The sequence below is a fragment of the Melanerpes formicivorus genome, unplaced genomic scaffold (genome assembly GCF_026170545.1).
Source record: "Melanerpes formicivorus ecotype bairdi unplaced genomic scaffold, bMelFor1.0.p_v2 SCAF_58, whole genome shotgun sequence".
NCBI lineage: Eukaryota > Metazoa > Chordata > Aves > Piciformes > Picidae > Melanerpes > Melanerpes formicivorus.
This window is the reverse complement of record NW_027142410.1, coordinates 3,859,992-3,881,969: the sequence shown is the minus strand read 5'-3', so window position 1 is coordinate 3,881,969 and position 21,978 is coordinate 3,859,992. Positions and strand designations below refer to the sequence as shown.

General features: G+C 39.3%; 1 protein-coding gene across 1 annotated transcript in view; it reads left to right on the top strand.

Annotated features, from left to right (window-relative positions):
* Positions 1–329: 329 nt before the first annotated feature.
* The window catches only part of MYBPC3 (myosin binding protein C3), a 73,172-nt gene continuing 51,523 nt past the window's right edge, over positions 330–21,978 (top strand). The window contains exons 1-9 of the mRNA XM_068161571.1: positions 330–478; positions 10,144–10,410; positions 11,699–11,794; positions 12,049–12,135; positions 12,222–12,370; positions 13,238–13,355; positions 14,837–14,885; positions 17,662–17,706; positions 20,344–20,400. Coding sequence (XP_068017672.1) covers positions 454–478; positions 10,144–10,410; positions 11,699–11,794; positions 12,049–12,135; positions 12,222–12,370; positions 13,238–13,355; positions 14,837–14,885; positions 17,662–17,706; positions 20,344–20,400 — 893 coding nt within the window. The 5' untranslated portion in view covers positions 330–453. The remainder of the gene's footprint in view (positions 479–10,143; positions 10,411–11,698; positions 11,795–12,048; positions 12,136–12,221; positions 12,371–13,237; positions 13,356–14,836; positions 14,886–17,661; positions 17,707–20,343; positions 20,401–21,978) is intronic.

Here is a 21,978-nt window from a genome sequence, read left to right as displayed (position 1 = left end):
AGCAGAGAGAGAATTAGAGCAAGTACAGAACCAGCACAGAGGAGATGTCACAATCAGACCTAGTTTGCTCAACGTGCTGTAAACATGGCAGTGCAGGAATTCTTAATGCAATGCATACACAAAGCTGGAAAGAATACTCCACATGTGCCACATCAGATTGTGCTCTGCTTTGTACAAACAGATCCGTGGTAGCCACTCTTGGGTGGTTTGAGCTCTCTGGCTCCTGGAACTTGGCTATATTTATCCTGGCTGATGTAGCCTGTTAAGTGTGTCCTGCCTGTTGATAAGGTGCTGCAGTTGACAACAGTCAGGGATGAAGGGGGAGGAGCAGGATGGGGGCTTCCAACAAGTGTTTCTTTAGGGGGGTCTCACAAGCTCTTCAGTCTCATTCCTGTTTAGCTTGAACCCTGATCTATAGATACAACTGGGAGCTTCACCAGAAACGAAGTCAAGATGCCAGAGCCTGCAAAGAAAACAGGTAAGGATCATAACAGACAGACAAAATCTAAGAATAGCTTGACAGAGAAAAATGTGAGTAGGTTTTGTATGCACAAGATATTAAATACCCCAGCATAAAAAAACTCCAAAACATAAGAAAGAAAAAATAGATTCTATTTTATGAAGGTTTAAGAGATGTTGACTGATCTTGCAGAGAAATCAGTAACTAGTCTGGCAACTCTCAGATTCAGAATTTGCTCAAGAGACTTCAGATGAGGTGAATCACGTTTAATTCTCATATTTTTTTTCATTTCTGATTTCCTTTCCCAGTCATCTTTAGGACTCTGAAAACAGCTTGCAGTCTCTCTCTTGTGGATTCAGGCAGTATAAATCTCTGCTTTCTTTTGCTTTTTTTTTCCTCTGATACTTTTAAGGAAGTGTAAGCAGCAAACATTGATGATATTTGTTTTTAGTGATATCTCTGTGAAAATGAAAATAAATGGCACCTGGTTCAGAGCTTATCCTTTCTTTCTAGTTATTCCAGCCAGTGACAGCAGAGCTCTATGAAAAAAAAAAAAAGAACATACTGTACTGTAAAGAATATATGTGTATTTTTCACTCACCCTCCTCCATCCTTTCCCCCAAGCCAGAAGATAACTAGCTATTTTCAGAAAGCCAAGGTCACAGAGTCCAGTGAAAGTCCTGCCCCATTAGTAAAACATCAGGAAAGTATTTCAGATTTAGGAAAGTTCAAATTTAGAATGGAGAAACAAGGAACCACTCAGAGGCTGCCCAGGTAGAGAAGAAGGGAAGGCCTAGGATGGGGTGTAAGGTGCAATGAATCTGTTTGTCAGAGGAGGAAGAAGAGGGCCTGGGAAGCAGAGGCAGGGACAGTTTAGCTTCAGAACACCTGTGTGGTGGTAGAGGAAGATCTCTCAGTAACACTTTGTATCCACAATTAGATTTGGAAAAAGAGTCAAAAGCAGAAGTTATGATTGTTTTAAAAGTGTGCACGTCCAATACACAGGGCTGGAGAAAACTGTACTAAATCTATTATTATTCTCTTCTAGAGTTCTCACTTCCCTGCTGCCAGTGCCTACCCAGAATCATTACAACCTGAATGCATATTACAAGGTGTATGGGTTTTTTTAATACCATGTATTTCCAGAATTAGTAATAGCTGCTGATAATTATTAATGTAGCAGGCTTTCATGCTTTGCAAAGACTGAGCAGGCATCAGTTTCCTGATAGGCTGGTCAATGGGAAGATCTCCTCTAGTTATCACAAGGAAAGAAAAACTTCAGAATAACTTGCATTTTGGCCAAAATATTTGGAACTGACCAATGCCAAAGGTGAGCACAAATTCAGCCTCTATCTCTCATTGAGAACTGCAAAGCACTGAAGCATGATTAAATCCAAGATTCTTTATGCTCCCTCTATATGATAACTCTAAAACAGCAGTAGCATCACAATCCTTCAATTATATTACAACTAGAACATCATAGTATCATAGTATCATTCAGGGTTGGAAGGGACCACAAGGATCATCCAGTTCCAACCCCCCTGCCATGGGCAGGGACACCCCACACTAGATCAGGCTGGCCAGAGCCATCATTTGGTGTTCTGAAAGCTGCAATTTCTGAAATCAGAAGGAAGTAGAATTCTATATACAAAAAAGTATACACCAGCCCCTGTAATTCTGGATAAAACTATGAAAAGATAATCTGTACAAGTTCAGCAATCACCCCCGAAGTAAGACACTCACAATCATACTCTGTTTTTAAAATCACATAATTTCTGAAATTTATTGAAATGCCTAATACTCATAATTGACAATGCTGGCAAAAAGAGAGGGTAGGCAAAAATTGCAAGTGTGATCACCTAGGCACTGGGACATTTGATTTCTAATGCTTCAACTGCCTTTAAATTAACATTTTTATTCTCTGTGGATGAAAAGCACCTTCTCTGTTGGTGAAGATGCCCACTTTTGCTAGCTAATGGTGAAGAGGAATTCTGTTTCAGCTTATTTCTACAAAGAAGTCTAACAGATGTCTAACACCACCAGTGCTACATTATCCTTATGAACAAACCAGCCTAAACACTGTAATTATCACAGCAGGGGGAGGAAAAGCTCATATTACCCATTCTGACTGAGACAGAACGAGTCACATGCCCCACAACTTCTAAAGGGAATCTTTTCATGCTCCCAAGAGGCACTAATCCCTTTGGTTTTCTATTCCATGTTGTTTATATACTTCAAGCCATTTCAAGATGGGATAATGTTGAGCATGATCTCAGGAAGGCTGAATATTCACTTAACAATACATTCAAAGGAAAACACCTCATGCCAGAGAACTATCAGAGATACTCTCCCTGTATCTGCTGTGTAAACATATAAACAAACAAACAAATAAATAACCAAAATCCCACAAAACCTGCAACAGAGCAGTCTATTTTCCAACAGACATTCTTTTACTTTAAACCATTCAACTAAAATACTGCAGGATAAGGCATTGCCCTATTTATTTACAGAATACCTAAAGAACTGTCAGAGCATTCCAGAAAATCTCCCCAAGAGCAGAGTGATGTAGAAAAGCATAGCATTTTGCAGGGTGCTGTTGCAGAAATTGTATATTCTTCTCCCTTTAAATTCATAGTATCATAGTATCATTCAGGGTTGGAAGGGACCACAAGGATCATCTAGTTCCAACCCCTCTGCCATGGGCAGGGACACCCCACACTAGATCAGCCTGGACAGAGCCTCATCCAGCCTGGCCTTAAACACCTCCAGGGACGGGGCCTCGACCACCTCCCTGGACAACATCTCATAGTTATTTAATCTCTGTTCACAGGCTTGCTTTATGGAAAGTTTTGATTTTTGTTGTTGCTGTAAAAATTCAGAAAGGTTAAAAAAACCCCATCTACTTCCCTAACAACAATTTGTGACATTAAGAGGAAACACCAAATGTAGTAGATAAATGGGACTTCGTGGGAAATGTGTGTATTACTATATCTGGAAAAGGAGAAGTCTGGTGTTACCGTCTCTGAAAATCAGCCAATTTTTATTCTTCTATTTTATAGGTTGAAGAGTCTGGATTGCACAGTTCAGGTTAGGAAATTTGATCAAGCATTTATAAATAACCTGGCTTCTAAGTACACAGAGGCTTTTGGCATTAGTAATAATAATCAGTGTTGCATAATGAAGAGTAGAATGAAGAGTTTTAGTTTAACTACAAGCTTATTGTTATACATTTGCAAGCACCTAGCACAGTGAAGTCCTACTCCATGATAGTTAAATGTATACTACAGTAAAAAAAACCCAAACTCATATAGATCTATTTTCTTCCTTTGTTAAGATTTAAAGCAAGCTGGGTATTAGTATTCCCATTCTACAGTGAGCATTATGAATGCACAGAGAGAGGTGAGATGGCTTAGTGGAGCTATTCCTTGCCTATTGCTCATGTTACAGGAATTTACAATCTCAGCTGCTGAAGTAGGCAAGGAATGATAAGACTGAGTAGTTCAATAGCTTTTGGATCACAGAATGATTAAGCTGTAATTGCAAGTAGCCACTTAGGTCCTGACTGAGGAATGTGCAGCACCTTCATACAGTTCCTCACACGAAATTTACAAGCTCCATTACTGAAGTTTGTTTAACCACAGTTTAGCTTTTAACTCAATGGAGGGCTAAATGATATAAAAGGAAAACTAGCTGCCAACTACTAAAGCAAAGATAAATTTTCAGCTTGAAGCTTTAACACGTCAAGGAATTCCAAAAGCTAATACTACTATTGTAATATTAATTCAATACCAAATTGGCCAGATACACTAAGACAACAGCTTTGTGGAAGACTCATGACTCTATTTTTCTCTAATTGCACTCATCATAGATTACTGCTGGAATCTGTACTACATGCATCCAATTAAGACACATTAGATTCTCCTAAAACATTTATATCTTTAATAGATTGTGTTTCAATATAACTTTAAAAGCTTATCTAACACATATTCTCCTTAAGGGCTTATTTTTCTCTCCACAAATAGTGAATGGCAAAGAGCTGAAGTCAAAGCCACCACTTTGAAAATAAAACCACCACTTTTGAAATAAAACAAACAAACAACACACCCACACAAAACACCACACCAAACAAGATTATGGCTCTCCTCCATCACTCTATCTAAAACCACTCCTGTGAAATCCACACTTCTTACTCACTTTAATTTAACATAGTCCATACACTGAAATTCAGTGATTTTAGGAAAATATTATCACCTAATGCTCATGACTTTTAATAAGCCAATTATTTAGAGATCATGGCTAGGAACTGAATTTATTCCAGTTATTTAAACATTATTTTAATGCCCATCTCATTCCTTTTCCAACAACAATCAAATGGGAATGACTCTTTTCTAATGCTAACTTTTATTAGGGATAAAATGGTAATCAATAGTTACTTACCAATAATTTGATCCGACTCAAAGATGACAGAAAAATAATCACTGCCTTAAAACACTTATTAAATAAATGCCCAGTGAACAGATACATAGTTCACTGAGAGAGCAACCTGGGTAGCAGCTTAGCCATTATCTGTATTCTCAAGTAGAGTAGGAAGAAGTTTTGAAGCAGAATAGTAAACTGACTGATGGTGATGTCAGATTGCTCCAAAGCAGGTCAGAAAGCAAGGCAGAAAGCATGAAGGTGCTAGTATTAAGATAACAAATAGTAGGAAGGAAGAACACTAGTTCTATTGATTTTGTTTAGGTGAAAAGTGAAGGAAATTGCTTTTGGAACTTAAATTATTTAACTAGTTTGGACAAAAGCAAATTATTTCTTCAGCCTTCTGATTGATAGACTTATTAATAAATTATTGCAATCAAAATGCAATCTGATCATAGACCTCCAAACAAAGGGTTTTAGTACTGTTTAATGAAGCTGTATTTAACATACATAACCGCATGGCTGATGTGTTACAGGTGTTACAAGACACTTAAAGGATAGATGCTGCATACACAAATTCCAGCAGCAGAAGTATGAGCTACCAAACCGTTTTCTGTAACACTATTGCAGGCAACACACAGCCTGCTCTCCTCTTCTGCCTGGGGTAGAAATTTGCTATGTTTACACTGCTCAGAAGTTGTGTTATGGAAGCTAGAATTCATTAGGAAGGTCTGGGATATGAGAGGTAATGTGCTGAAAAATGGGTTAGTCCAAAGTGGCTCTAGCCTTAATTTTATTAGCTCTCTATTTCTCTTCTTGCCTGTTAACTGCCCACAGCAACTCCAGTTCCATCCCCACAAACACACACAGCACTTGTCACCCTTCTGTTTAATAATGCCTGTCATCATCAGCATTGGTAACTCACAGGTCTCCCCCCTGTCTGCAGAACTGCTTCAGTATGTTAGTACCAATGTCTCCTTCCTCTCCTCTGGTGCAATGTGGGTTAGCATTTACTGGGAAGCAGAGAGTTAACAAAGTGGGCAGCAGACGACATGAGCAACCTGGTCATGAGGTGCCCCAGCCCAATGGCTCATAAGTTCATGTTCTGTGGGACCCTGGATAAGCATATGATAGTGCCTGAGATCTGTCAGTGCTTGACAAGCAAAAGAGCTGTAAGACATTCCATAAAATCACATGAGAGGTGTCACAGCCATTGGGTTTTCCACAGCCTGATAGTGGTGGTCCTATCCAAGAGTGTTTTTTCAGTATGGTATGGAGCGCAGAGGGCCGTATCTGGGTAGAAGCCAAATCTTGAAGTGAGAGAGACTGCTAAATGGGGAATGTGTTTCTGACAAAAGCAGGCAAAAGTGAGGCTCTCAGAACAGACAAGAAATTTTCAATGGTCTTTAGGAACATTCCTATTAAGGAGATAACTGGGTTAGACAGGTATAACTGTGAGGGAAAAAAGATAATCTGCTGGAAAACTGTGATTTAAAGTAGCAGTCACAAAGAGACAAGGAATAGCTGGGATCTCTCACTTCTCTTTCTTCTGTTAAGCAGAAGAAACTGCTTTTTCCACAATGACATTTGCTTCACATGCTTGTCCAGCAATCTGTCTTCTGCAACAAAGTAATTGCCTGTAAAATCTCCAGGTATTCTTCCTTTGCAAATGTGAACAGTGAAAGGGAATACAGATGAATACAGAGACTACTTTGGACACTCACCCACTGACTGAATCTCAAGTACAGCAAAATGACTCTTTTAAGATTCAACTGTACCTGTGAAATAGGGAGTTCTCAACAACTGCTCTTGCAGGGTTATATTCAGATGGGAGGTTTGGGGCTTTTCCACTCTTTTGTTTTATTGGAAGTATTCACAATTATTTTAAGTTTGAACTGAAATGAGTCCTTTGGCAGAAAAGCAAGAGCCAGAGTGAAAGAGAGAGAGAGAAGAAACAAGACTTATGAACTTCTACTCATGTTTTTAGTTTTACCAAAAGTCAGAAATATTATGTGGTGGTGATTTCTCACTGTGCATGTAGTTCTGGCCAGCCACTTTTGTTGTTGTTGTTGAGTCATCTACAATAAATGTAATACGCCCTAATATGTCATCTATAATAAATGTAATAAGCCTAATAACTTTGCAGGGTGTGCAGCAGATCAGAGAGTTACTTCCAAGCATGCACTTCTTGAAACTCTGCCATTTGTAGGTTGGAACCCTTACAGGTCACACTGCTGTTAAGTAATTAATATATTTAAAGATCCTTTTGTTCCTAAATAGAAGAGTGATGATGACAGCATTCAGAGACAAAGAACATGCCTCTTCGCTGCTTCATCTCTAGCGTCACCGGGAGAGGAGCCAGCTAATAGATATTTTAGGAGTGGGTTCTAGCACTTAACTGGATCCCCACTACACAGTAGCCTGGCCACCTCTACTTATCTTTTGAATTCTGTGCATCGAACCTGCTGCCTCCAACAACTCTTTTGCAATTATTCACAATTATTCAAAGTATACTCTGCCGTTTTGCTTACCGCAGTACAATAATGTAACAAAAGATGAGCAGCTAAAAACAGGCATTTGAGTATTACACTACAGTACAGAGCCCTATATTCCACATAGTATACTCTGTTTAAGAACAATTACAGTTGAAGAACAGTTGCAAGCCTGACATTAGGGCCATTCTACTCCCAGAGGAAAAGTGGAACATTTTTATCTTATCATGGAATAAATGGAGGCTGGAGGTCAGCCAAGGCTTCTATAGGCTCAGTGCAAACCAAAACTGCTTTTTCATCAAATACATAAAATATGGAGAAAAAAAAGATAAAAATGTAATTTAGGGGGGCAACTACAGCATCTCAAAAGCTCACCTTGATAACTGCACAGAAGAAAAAAGCTGCTTCCCTGAAGTATATGGAAAATGCTTAGACTCTTGTTCACTTATTCTCTGTTGGATTTGAGAAAATTGATGGAGAAACTTCATATTGGAACATTAGAGTCATACATGGCAAGGCTTGTAAAACCTAAGATAGACGTTTTCTGGTTTATTCAGGTAAGAAAGGAGTGGATAAAGCAGTGTCAGGTAATGATAGGACTAGGGGGAGTGGAAAAAAATAGAGATGGGTAGATTCAGATTGGATGTTAGGAAGTTCTTCACCATGAGGGTGGTGAGACACTTGAACAGGTTGCCCAGGGAAGGGGTAGGAGCCCCATCCCTGGAGGTTTTTAAGGCCAGGCTGGATGTGGCTGTGAGCAACCTGATCTAGTGTGAGGTGTTCCTGCCCATGGCAGGGAGGTTGGAACTAGATGATCCTTGAGGTCCCTTCCAACCGTAACAATTCTATGATTCTAACTTGCTTTTAAGCAGCTTTGAACCCTTTGCAAAATAATGCAAGAACTATGGATGTAACCTGTTTCTTTAAAAATACTTTTCCCGGAGTGGGATAGAAGGAGAAAGAAAAGAGAGAAAAAAGGTTAGAAGCACTTGTGTTAATTGGAAAGGAGTTAATACAGGCCTTTATCAGTTTTTCAAGGCCGAAGCCTTGGCAGAAAGCCCAGGAGCTGCAAGCTGCTGCCCGAAGGAGAAGCGGAAGCAAGACTGCAGAAAAGTGCTGGAAAGCCCAGTATACCTTCCTGCACTCCCAGTTCAGAAGGTGCTTCCTCCCACTTTACCAATGAAATTAGTTTAGATAATTCTTTTCATTTACCAACTTCTGTCCACCATATTCCCTTTCTTAAGGGGACAGCCCCAACCGGTGACACCATGCCATGTTTCTTTCATTTTTATAAAGCAGAATCAAAAGTTTGAAGCTAATTATAACTACCTTTGTGATGTTCAAAGAGTGCTTGTTGCTGCCCAAACAGGAGAGCTTTAGATAACTTGCCACAGAGGCAACAAATACAATGAAATGTGATATAATTATTAATATATTATAAAAGCATGGGGATGCAGGGGTAAGTTGGTAAAAAGCTAACATAATGATGCACAAAAAACACCCAGTGTATGGAGCAGAATGTTAGTGGTATTTTTATAGATGAACATAGCTTGCAGCAATTACCAAGAAGGTAACAGGTTTCATTATTCATGAGCATTAAATGAAAACTTTGATTCAAAATAAAGTTGAAGAAATTAGTAAAATAATTGTCAAAATTCTTGTTAACCTTGTTAAAATCTAAGCTTGAGGAAGGGCTAGGATACTTATGGAGCAAAAGCACAACACACTGCTTGCATTACAAATTCCTATCCATTGTGCTACTTTGATTACATATGAACTACAACATCATTTGGTTTATGCTCGTTCATCCCATTTATTAATGATTTCATGAACTGTCATTATAGCATCATAAGCAGTTCTTCACACACAGAGGAAATATTTAGATCCATCTTGCAATTAATTAGAAGACTAGTAGTTGTGGAGTCTATGTAGGGAAGTACATTTGAGTGGAAACACTTGGTATTGCTCTAGCTGGGATAAAATTACAAGGGCCATCATAGGAACTTGTCTCTCTTTCCACTACACTCTTGTTCAGTCAAAACAGAAGGACTTAAAATGAACTGTGACTTTATTGTGGCATGACACAGGTTACTGCACAAATGGTAATTTTCTTGGAGGAAAAGATCATGAGCCTGTTTAATAACTGCATTAAGCAACTGTTAGGACAGAATTAGTGTTTGTAAATAAAACTGCATACCAAATTAAAGTACACATCCTGACAGGTAAGAATACATATTGTGCAATCTTGTCATAGATCAAAACATTCACTTGTGAAAATTCAGAGTGCACTATGGGGGTAAAGAAAGAGGAAGATGGACAGCAAGATTAGTTTGCTATGCATTCCAGTTTATTTCATGACAATATGGAGAAGCTCGGGGAGGTGGTGGAGTCATCGTCATTGGAGGTGTTCAGGAGGAGACTTGATGGGGTGCTTGGTGCCATGGTTTAGTTGATTAGGTGGGTTGGATTGGTTGATAGGTTGGACACAATGATCTTGAAGGTCTCTTCCAACTTGGTCTATTCTATTCTATTCTATTCTATTCTATTCTATTCTATTCTATTCTATTCTATTCTATTCTATTCTATCTCATTCAGGACAGATCTCTGTAAACTCAAAGACAATTCCACACCTTCTCTGTCAAAAGTACTGCGATTTATAGCTTGCATGCACAGATGGGAATGAAAGGAAACAGCTGCTGCAGCCACAACAGCTGACTACACCAGATATGTCACAATTGCAAAATAGATTTTAGCAAGCCCCCTCTCTCTTTTTAGTTTCTGCATTTACGAAGAAGCCTAAGACAACAGAGGTGACAGCCGGAAGCACAGCTGTGTTTGAAGCAGAGACAGAAAAAGCTGGCATCAAGGTGAAGTGGCAGCGTGCCGGCACTGAAATCACTGAAAGTGAGAAATATGTCATCAAGGCAGAAGGAAACAAGCACTCACTGACAATCAATAATGTAAGAAAGGAAGATGATGTGATATATGCTGTAATAGCTGGAAGCTCCAAGGTCAAATTTGAACTCAAAGTCAAGGAACCAGGTACAGTGTTTCCTAAGCAATTCTAACTTCATCATCATTTCCAGTCCCATGTGCCTGAATGAGGCCCACAGAAACAAGCCACGGAAACCCTGTGAAATTTCTCTACACATCTGTTTTGTCCAATTATTTGAAGTTAATTATTAAGCTGAGGAATACATTTGCAGGGCTAAGACACCCATTGCCAGGTGCCAGACATTCACACAGTGATGACCACAGTGGAAATCTTAATGCAAATCTTTAGAATTCTCTGTCAAACTTTTCAGCTCAACTATTGAAAGGCAAAGCAAAGGCTGTCTAACCGGAATGGACCTAAACTAAGATGCCTGCATGTTAGGGTTGGTAATTTCTATTTTAAAAAAGCATTTTATTTAAATACAAATTTAAAACAGTTTGGGGGGGGGGGGAGGGGGAAAAATCTATGCTCTAATGTGTGTAGGAGCTCGTATATTACAAAAAGCTGTCTTAAAATCACCTGTTAATAAAAATACATATTTCAGGAAGGACTTGAATACATAGAGTAATGCTAATCTCTATTATTTGTATATCACCTATCATTACCTATGTCCATGTTTGTTAAAGGATCAGCTAGATGGGAAACTGAGTAACTTCCCCAAGCTTTTCCTGGGAAAAACTAGAAAGAGCCACATTCTCTGGGACTGACTCATGAAAAATGTCTGAGGATGCTGAGGACAGATAAAATCACTCATTTTTGGTAAACATTTTGACCTTCCTGATCTCCTCCAAAATGGTCCCCATATAGCACTTCTGGTGTTTTGATTTTCCATTTTTGTTTTGGTGAAAAGCCTCAAACTCAGACTATTAGTATCATCTCCTCTTCTTTGCTATCACTGTTTATTCTAGCAACGTAATGGTAGTGAGATCTTCTGGTCAGCTAAATAGATGCTAATATTTAACAGGAAACTAGACATTCTGTTCCAGATGTAAGGCGGTACATGGCAGATTTATGAGGAATAAGGGAAATCCTGGTATGGATTAGAACAAATGACAGCTGTCACAGCATATAAAGTGTGATCCTGCTGACTATCTCTCATCCTGAAACCTGACAACTTTCTACACATCAAGACTACAGAATCCAAAACATCCATTCTAAACTCAGCAATGCATCATCTGTTTTAATTAGGCCTTTTCTCCTTCCAGTACATCCTCTAAGCTCTGAAAAAAACGGCTGATTTCTTAACATATATTAAAAGCTGGTCTTTTGTAACATTTCTTCATAAAGGAAGTAGAAACATGACTTTCTCTGATTTTGGCTCGCATGTATTTCCAGAAAAGAGTGAGACAGTCACTCCTGCTGAAGCTGCTCCAGCCCCAGCTGCCTCTGAGACACCTGCTCCACCAGTGGAAAGCAGCCAAAACACAGAAGGTAACAGAGAACTAGCGCTGTTATCAAGTCTGATTCATTAACAGAAGGAAAGAATAGGAACAGGGAAGCCTTAAGAGTCAATGAAGTAGTCACAGTAGCTGAAAGCAGGTCACTAGTGATAAGGGATAATAAACAAGGAATCTCAAGAGACAGGGAACATATTGATACCTTGAAATGACTCAAAAAATTCACTATGTAAATTGTAGTAGAAGCTGAAGCAAAGTTCTAAGTCATATTTCTGATGTTTATTCCAGTTGCATCTGCTGGAACTCAGCCAGCTGAGCCCCTGGACCCTATTGGGCTCTTTGTGCTGAGACCTCAGGATGGAGAAGTTACTGTTGGTGAGTACATGATGAGTGACAGCAGTGATGTAACAGAGAAATTAAACACTATTCATAATCTTATTTTAACCTACTTCCCTTACAAGGTGGAAACATTATGTTCACTGCCAAAGTGGCAGGTGAGAGCCTGCTGAAGAAGCCATCAGTGAAATGGTTCAAAGGGAAGTGGATGGACCTGGGAAGCAAAGTGGGGCAACATCTCCAGCTACGTGATAGTTATGATCGAAATAACAAGGTACAATTGGCAGAGCAAGGTTCTCAGTCTTCCAGACACTAATCTTTAAGCTGAGGGAAAGATAAACTAATATAGAAATATTTTGATACTAAGGTACCCAAAGCTACAGACAATGCTATACTTACATATAGTCTGTGTTCTGACCATAGGTGCAAGAGACAAGCACTAGGTACACACTCCTGCACACCTTATCTATGACGAAATGACACAATGTCTGGAGGACCAGGGAGGAGGTTTCGTGCTATCTATAGGAGGATTCCCTCCATCTTCCTCTCAAGCAATAGATACTTAGTAAATTTAGGAGAATACAGTAAATCAGACATTTTAGTCTATCAGTTTTAATAGATCAAGCAGTCAGCTATTAGTGTTGAAATTTATTGTTCTTTTGCATTATCTACACTACTTTGAATAGCTGACTTTCACCACAAATGCATTCAAAGATACAGACAGAGGAATACAAGAGGGTCTGTACCATGGCTTCTCATCCTGCATGGTCTACAAAACACTACCACCCTCTCCTGGATGGAACAGAACAGACTTGCTCCTGTTAGCCAGTCCCTCTGCTGTATTTTTTAATGTACTGTATACATTCAGGTAGAGGTTACACCTGGTTAATGAAGGCTCTGATCCTCTTTCCAGTATACATAGAATGAGTGCACGTGATGACTGACAGTGCAGTTCCTACTGAACTGGGTGAAATTACTGTAATTTTTATGACAGTACAGATGTTCTTAATTCTAAAAGTACATAGAGGCCTATTTCATCCCTTGTCTATTTCTCTTCATGCCCTAATATGTTGTATTTGCTCCATTCTTATCCTCTTTCATAATTTAATGTTCTAACTTATATCAATGGTGTCTGTTCTAGATCTACACCTTTGAAATGGAAATTATAGAAGCAAACATGACTTTTGCAGGGGGGTACAGATGTGAGGTGTCTACCAAAGACAAGTTTGATAGTTCCAATTTCAACCTGGTTGTCAATGGTAAGATGAATTCCTGCCACCTTATTTCTTCCCCTTAGGTTTTTTGGTTGTTGGGGGGTTTGGTTGGTTGGTTGGTTGGTTTGGGGTTTGTTTTTTCTGTTGTTGTTTTTTCTGTTGTTGGGGTGTTTTTTCTTCCTCTTACCAGAAAGAATTGGTGGAGACAGAGTGGCTAGCAGACAAGTACAGAACTTAAGTATAGACCTGAAGAAATACAGTTGCAGTTACAGAGTCCCACAGATGAGGACTGGGATGTGTTGGTAGAAATACACAGCAGAAATAGTAAGAGTTAGATGTCATCCAAGTCAGAACTGTGATGCTCCTAAAGAAGCACACAGAAAGATGTAAATCCATCCAACTATTCTTTGGCTGTATTCTGATTTCAGATCTATTCTTTCACAATATTAATTTCTCCAGAATAAAAGAGAGGTCCATTCTTACTTTGGCAAATGTTTGGTACTCAAATTGGGATACTTGAAAAGAAACAAAAAGGACAAACAGGCAGATTTAGACATGCCAAGCTATAATCAATTCCCTTCTTCCTAAAAAATCCAAGTCTTGCAAAAGCACCTTGTGATAAAAAATCACTTTGGAAATAGGTAACTCATTTTACATAATAGATACTGCCACCCTTACAACAGCTGCAGTGAAAAATGTATGATTTGAAAACAAAGTACATTTCAACATCAATTTCACCCTAGGGTGGAAGAGTTTAAGTAAAATAGTAAAAGCATGGACCACCTGGAAGAACAAAACATTTGGACCATTTCCTCTTTCAGTGATTCTCTTGAAGGGGCTGCAACATTAACATGTGTCCAGCAACTGATGAACCACATACACAAAGACACAAGTTGATTGAAGTTACTCAATCAGCAGTGCTAACTTCTGAAATGTCACAAGTTGGTTGTAGGACTCATAACTCAAGACTCTGCCTGACAACAGTTGTTCTGCCAGTAATAGCAGTACACCTATTCATACCAAGGGAAGCTTAGAAGAGAGTAATAAAGTTCTCTCTGTGCAACATCCTCAATGGAGTTTCCACACATTTCTGTATATTTCCAGGATTCTACCTTTGCTTTCAGAGGATGAATTGCAATTCATTGTTAGTAATCATAGTAAGTTGATATTCACTGATTTGAGTTTAGATACCCTGGCAGCCAGTATTGAAATTAAATTTCCCAGCAGGAGAACTGACACACAAAACATTAGACAGACCACCATGCTGCAGGTTATTACACAGCATGAGACAGACTTGAGTTACACACAAAACATTGCATTTTGAAAGCTAACTAGTGAAGGCTACACTTTTAAAGGTAATTCAATCTTTCAATGAGTAATCAATCACCATTTACAACATTAAAAAAAAAAAAACAAAAAGAAAAAAAAGAAAAGTCTGCAAAGAAAAGGCTTGAGAAATAACACTGTATTTTTGTACTGTTGTGACTTGCTCTCCCGTTCTTGTTTGTCACTTTTTGCCGTCTCAGAAGCACCAGTACCTGCAGACTTGGATATTCGTGCTGCCTTCCGACGCACGTGAGTATGTGCAGTAGGAACTTACGCAAATTAGACTGCCCTTCCATGCAGAATTCATTACTTTCCTAGACAAAGCTAACTAAAAGCAGAGCAGTTCTACAAACAACCACGAAGATAGGGACTTCTACTAAGAAAACATTTCTATTAAAAACATATTTCTATTAGTAAAATATGAAAAAAAAACATTTCTGTTAAGAACGTACTTCTACCACTAAAATATGTTATAAAACCAGAAATCATATGAGTTTAGGCTTGGTACTAGCCTAACAGTCATGCTTGTCTTAATTAAGCCATTAATAATGTGTAATTCTACCAAGAACCTCAGTACTTTTCTTCCAGACCTCTTTCCACCTGTTGACAGCAGAGGAGGAAAAGATTCTGTGTAGTGCCTAGCCTTGATTTGGCCTGGCTTGAGGAACTCAAGGGATCAGTCCTGGGACCTGTCTTGTTCAACATCTTTGTGGGTGCCATGGACAGTGGCATTGAGTGCACCCTCAGCAAGTTTGCTGATGACACCAAGCTGTGTGGTGCAGCAGACACGCTGGAGGGAAGGGAGGCCATCCAGAGGGACCTTGACAGGCTGGAGAGGTGGGCACAAGCCAACCTCATGAAGTTCAATAAGAGCAAGTGCAGGGTCCTGCATCTGGGTCGAGGCAATCCCAGGCACAAATACAGGCTGGGCAGTGACTGGCTGGAGAGTAGCCGTGAGGAGAGAGACTCGGGGGTGCTGGTGGACAAAAAGCTCAACATGAGCTCTCAGTGTGCACTTGCAGCCTGCAAAGCCAATCAGATCCTGGGCTGCATCAGGAGAAGTGTGGCTAGCAGGTCGAGGGAGGTGATCCTCCCCCTCTACTCAGCTCTGGTGAGACCCCACCTGGAGTACTGTGTCCAGTTCTGGAGCCCCTATTACAAGAGGGATGTGGAGGTGCTGGAACATGTCCAGAGAAGGGCCAGGAGGATGATCAGAGGGCTGGAGCACCTCTCCTATGAGGACAGACTGAAGGAGTTGGGGCTGTTCAGTCTGCAGAAGAGAAGGCTCCAAGGTGACCTCATTGTGGCCTTCCAGTATCTGAGGGGGGCCTACAGGAAGGCTGGGGAAGGACTTCTCAGGATCTCAGGTAGTGATAGGACTAGGGGGAATGGAATGAAGCTGGAGGTGGGGAGATTCAGGCTAGATGTGAGGAGGAAGTTCTTCCCCATGAGAGTGGTGAGACCCTGGAATGGGTTGTCCAGGGAGGTGGTCGAGGCCCCGTCCCTGGGGGAGTTTAAGAGCAGGCTGGCTGAGGCTCTGGCCAGGCTGATCTAGTGTGGGGTGTCCCTGCCCATGGCAGGGGGGTTGGAACTAGCTGATCCTTGTGGTCCCTTCCAACCCTGAATGAAACTATGAAACTATACGTACCTTCATGCAAACATTTGCTAAGAAAAGTAGAGTTTGGTGTGATCTCCACATGCCCCATACCATTGATATCAACAATACAAGCATTTTGGGTGTATTTGTTTTCATGTTCTGTAATGATACTAATTGAACAAAGACAATGATGTGTCTGTGTAAAACATCAGCCATATGTAGGTCTTAAATCTTAAAGCCTGCAAGGTATTGCCCTAGTGTTGAAAAGGCTTGCTCATCACACCTATGTCTATAAGACATAATGGAATAACATGTCCTTCTACTTGTAAAGCTTCTTTCAATTTTATTTAGACATTAACAATGTAGTTTTTCACTGTTGACCATTTCTTCTCCCTTTGCACAATTCAAATTCTGGTTTAGTTTTTATATTTTTCCCAAAATTACCAGATCAAGAATATTCCAACAGGCGTCTCTTTTTCTAGTGTAGGACACACATGATCCGTGGCAACTCCTTGAGTTTTCCCTCACATGTGCAATTTTTATACAAGATTTTTTTTTTAAACATTTGATCAAAAAAAAAAAAAAGGCTGCAGAATTTATCTACAATCACATCAACCTGTAGGTAGCTGACTAGCTTTGCTGTGATGCATCTTAAATAGAGACTATTCCATGCACACCTTTATTATCATAGTATCATAGTATCATTCAGGGTTGGAAGGGACCACAAGGATCAGCTAGTTCCAACCCCCCTGCCATGGCCAGGGACACCCCACACTAGATCAGCCTGGCCAGAGCCTCATCCAGCCTGGGCTTAAACACCTCCAGGGACAGGGCCTCAACCACCTCCCTGGACAACCCATTCCAGGGTTTCACCACTCTCATGGGGAAGAACCTCCTCCTCACATCCAGCCTGAATCTCCCCACCTCCAGCTTCATTCCATTCCCCCTAGTCCCATCACTACCTGAGATCCTGAGAAGTCCTTCCCCAGCCTTCCTGTAGGCCCCCTTCAGATACTGGAAGGCCACAATGAGGTCACCTTGGAGCCTTCTCTTCTGCAGACTGAACAGCCCCAACTCCTTCAGTCTGTCCTCATAGGAGAGGTGCTCCAGCCCTCTGATCATCCTTGTGGCCCTTCTCTGGACACCTTCCAGCACCTCCAGATCCCTCTTGTAATAGGGGCTCCAGAACTGGACACAGTACTCCAGGTGGGGTCTCACCAGGGCTGTTATTCTGTTATTTCACTGCAGTGAAATTAGGTTAAGAGTTTCTCTTCTTCCTCGCAAAAATAACAAGAGTTTAGAATCAGAGGGAGTATAACTCAAGCAGCTTCAGGCTGTTCAAATTTTCAGCTTCTTCAGTAAAAATGGAGTCAAATTTTGAACTGAACTGTTTAAATCTGAAGCTTTGTCTTTAATACCCTCACTCAGGAGCCTGGCAGGAGGGGGGAGACGGATGACTTCAGCTTTTCTCAGGTAGCCACTCTCTGTGTCAGCAGACAAATTCAAGTCGAACAATGAACTGTCTCTCTCTGCTTAGGAGAAGAAAAAAAAAAAATAAAGAAAGAAAAAGGAAAACTAAAACAAGGAAAAAAATAAAAAGAAATAAAAAGAAAAATAAAGAATAAAAAGAAATAAAAAGAAAAATAAAAAAGAAAAAACAAATTAAAAAAAAACCTAAAAAACTAAAAAAAAAGTTAAAAAAGAAAAATCTAAAGAGAAATTTTAAAACAAGGAAAGAACCCTACAAAACTAGCTGATAAATTCCAAATGAGCCATCATTTATAGCATGCAGTATTTTTAAGAAATGAATAATTAAAAGTAGTAATGCAAGATGAATGCAAATAACAAAAGAACAGTTTGACAGTCCATAGAGAGGCAGATTCATCTACAGAAAAGGCATGTGTTTGGCAGGTGCCATCTTCTCACCACTGTTAGAAGAAATAAAGTAACTACAAATGACATGCATGTCTGCCCTCCTGTTTACGTTTTCCTCTCTGCTGAGCACGTCCTCACTCTGCTGAGCACGTCCTCACTTAAATTGCTACTGCCCATAGAAATAAGCCAACACATGAGTATACGAAGATGTGTGGTTTCCTGGCACTCTCTTTATCCTAGTATCATTACATTTCCCGTCCTATTCCTTTTGTTCCCAACCATATGGTGTTCAACCATAACAGAAATAGGAACCCTGAGGTAAGACTTAACTCTGTGCATGTAAAAGCAATTACTTCAGAAAAACTAAACACTGCTTGCTGGGCTTTCCTGACAATCTGATTTAACTACTACCTGGGAAGCAATACAGTGATTAGTTATTCTCCCAGCTGTAGAATCTGATTCCCTGAATAATTGATCACAAGAAGCCCTTTTCAAAGGGATCATACTGGTGATTTTTATGTACATTTTATACCTGCAAACATTTAAAAAATCTTCTGAAAGTAGGGAACAAAGTGGCCAAAAATACACTTTTCAGTTTGAGCATTATAGCCAGAAAATCACCCTTTCCTGTATTATACTATCTTGAAAGCCATCACAGAAGTAAAAAGGGTACAGACACATCCTTAAGGAAAAAAAACTTTCTCACAACATACACTAATTCAAAATCGTTGCCTGTTCTCACTAATCTTGCATTCTGACCAGCACATGAAGTTTGCCATTCATTTCTCTTCCATTTAATTAAGAGTACTGTTAAAATGCTCATCATTTATCTGTTGAGACTATTCAAATTTCTCCCTGATGTTTCCTGAGTTTTCCAATGTTCCGATTTACACTTCTGTAGACAGACTGACTTCCTCTGAAGCAAACAGCACTGTGTACTGACAGAGAGAGCAGTAAGAGCTACCACTACCACCAGTACAGCTGAAAAGAAAATCTCTGAGTGTAAATCTATAATTAAATATCACAGTATCACACAGTATCACAGTATAACTAAGGTTGGAAGAGACCTCGAGGATCATCGAGTCCAACCTATCAACACACACCTCATGACTAGACCATGGCACCAAGTGCCACGTCCAATCTCCTCTTGAACACCTCCAGGGACGGTGACTCCACCACCTCCCTGGGCAGCCCATTCCAATCAGGTGTTGCTGCTGGAAGAATCTGAATGCTGTGAGATGGCATCACCAGATTCTTATACTCAAGACAACAGAGATGTTATGGAGTAGTTAAACATTGATGATGGAAGCCTGACTGAGATGAAGAAAATACATTTTGACTTTCCAAACACTGAATCCAAAAGATTATGTGGTGTAACTGCCAATACTTCTATGTCAAATTCCTGAAATGGCTTTAATGTGTTTACACTATTTTCACAGTAAATCTTTATTTCAACTGTTTCTAAGCATAGCCAAAACACATTTGATTCAGAACACCAAGAATAAAAACGTGCAGCCCAACTGAATTCACTGTATGTAACAGACAGAATTACACACTAAAAAACTCCTGTTTGTCCTTTCTTGTTCTCACAAATCATCACAACATCACTTGCTGAACAAGTGCATATCGAACCTTACCTCAGGATCAAAGTGAGATCACAGAATTCCTCCTTTAACTCTCCCAAGCACCAGCGATGTGAAGCTTTCTTCAGTATAATGAATTCTGGTATCACAAAGAACCCCAAGAAACAATTACAGCTGGGATAATACCATGGGGGGAGAAATAAAATCTATTTCAGACTGTAAAAAGTTCCACAAAAAGGTTGGTACAACACTGCCTCACACTGTAAACAATATTCACATTCCTGAATGTTTCTTTCCTGAAACTACAGCTTTCCAAAAGCATTAATGATACTATAGGAAAGCTCCAGCAACATCTCTGTGATACTGAATACTTTCCAGATCATTATAACCACCTAACTAATAGCTTGTACAACTTTACCCATAATCAGTACAGAAAAAATACCAAGTCCATTAAATATATTTTGAAGCCCCTATGAAGGCAAATACAGACAAAATGCCTAATTAAGTTACCTTCTATGTCAGTGCACGTTCTAAGCCATTCTAAACCCATCTACTGCTACCTACAAAAATACATTGTCTACATTATGATACAATCTTATAAGGTATTCCTATTTCCTTCTGAAACTAATTATGGCTTTCTGTTACTACACAGTACCGAGGGACATGATGAAGGTGGAGAGTTTAATTTCAGTGCACTACTGAAAAAGAGGTAAGTAAAAATTCATAGATTTAGAGAAATAAAGTAACCATTTTCTGCCCAAAAAAAACCCTGAAAATAATGCCATGGGTTAGTTGTTTAGGTGGGTTGGATTGGTTGATGGGTTGGACACGATGATCTTGAAGGTCTCTTCCAACCTGGTTTATTCTATTTCTATTTCTAAGGAAAGTACAGTAAGTGAAAGTTGCATAAATTTAGAATCCTTGTAGTTTTCCCAAAGCAGGTCATATGTCTACGTCCAGGTGAGGTGGGAGGGAATTCAGTGCAGTCAGTTGTAGTTTTGGGCATAATATTGTGGTGCTGGGCAATTAACAAAATCACCTTATTTTGGCCACTTGCCTATAATACTTTTTCAAAAGCACTGGAAAAAGGATGACGAGTAACTACAGCAATTTTCCCAAATGTTCAGCATTTCCTGTATTTCTGCTGAGTTTATACAAGAAAAAGATGAAAAAATAGAAGAAGTGTGGGGGGAGAGTGGGAAAAAAAAAAAAAAGAAGGGGGGGAAGGGAGGTAAAGGAAGAGATTGAGCTTTCCCAAAATAGAAAAGGCTGGGACTAAGGTAATTACACGCTTCCACCAGCACTTTTAATTAAAACCCTCAAAATACAACAATACTTCACAGTATCTCTCCATAATGATGTCTTTTAAAGAATTTTATGTCTTACATTTTTACAATATTTCCCATCAGAGAGCTGGGAGGACAAGGTTTTTCGTTAGATCTCCAGATGTTACTACAGTACTATACAATTATATTGTATATAGCTGCTTATCATATATTAAGAATATATTCTAGTTGTATAAATATGATACAAATATTTTTTACTCTTCCAATTCCAGTTCTTAGTTTATGCTGCATCTTTCTTTCTTTCTTTCTTTCTTTCTTTCTTTCCTTCTTTCCTTCTTTCCTTCTTTCCTTCCTTCTTTCCTTCTTTCTTTCTCTTTCTTTTTCTTTCTTTCTTTCTTTCTTTCTTTCTTTCTTTCTTTCTTTCTTTCTTTCTTTCTTTCTTTCTTTCTTTCTTTCTTTCTTTCTTTCTTTCTTTCTCTCTTTCTTTCTCTCTTTCTTTCTCTCTTTCTTTCTCTCTTTCTCTTTCTCTCTCTTTTCTTCCTTCTTTCTTTCTTTCTTTCCTTCTTTCTTTCCTTCTTTCTTTCCTTCTTTCCTTCTTTCTTTCCTTCTTTCTTTCCTTCTTTCTTTCCTTCTTTCTTTCCTTCTTTCCGTCTTTCTTTCCTTCTTTCTTTCCTTCCTTCTTTCCTTCCTTCTTTCCTTCCTTCTTTCTTTCTTTCCTTCTCTCTTTCTCTTTCTCTTTCTTTCTTTCTTTTTCTTTCTTTCTTTCTTTCTTTCTTTCTTTCTTTCTTTCTTTCTTTCTTTCTTTCTTTCTTTCTTTCTTTCTTTCTTACTTTCTTTCTTCCTTCCTTCCTTCCTTCCTTCCTTCCTTCCTTCCTTCCTTCCTTCCTTCCTTCCTTCCTTCCTTCCTTTCTTGAACTTTCTCTGTCATTCTCATTGCCACATCTGTTTTCACTACCTATCTTCTTTTTCTCTTTTTACCATCGTCTTAATCTGGATGTTTT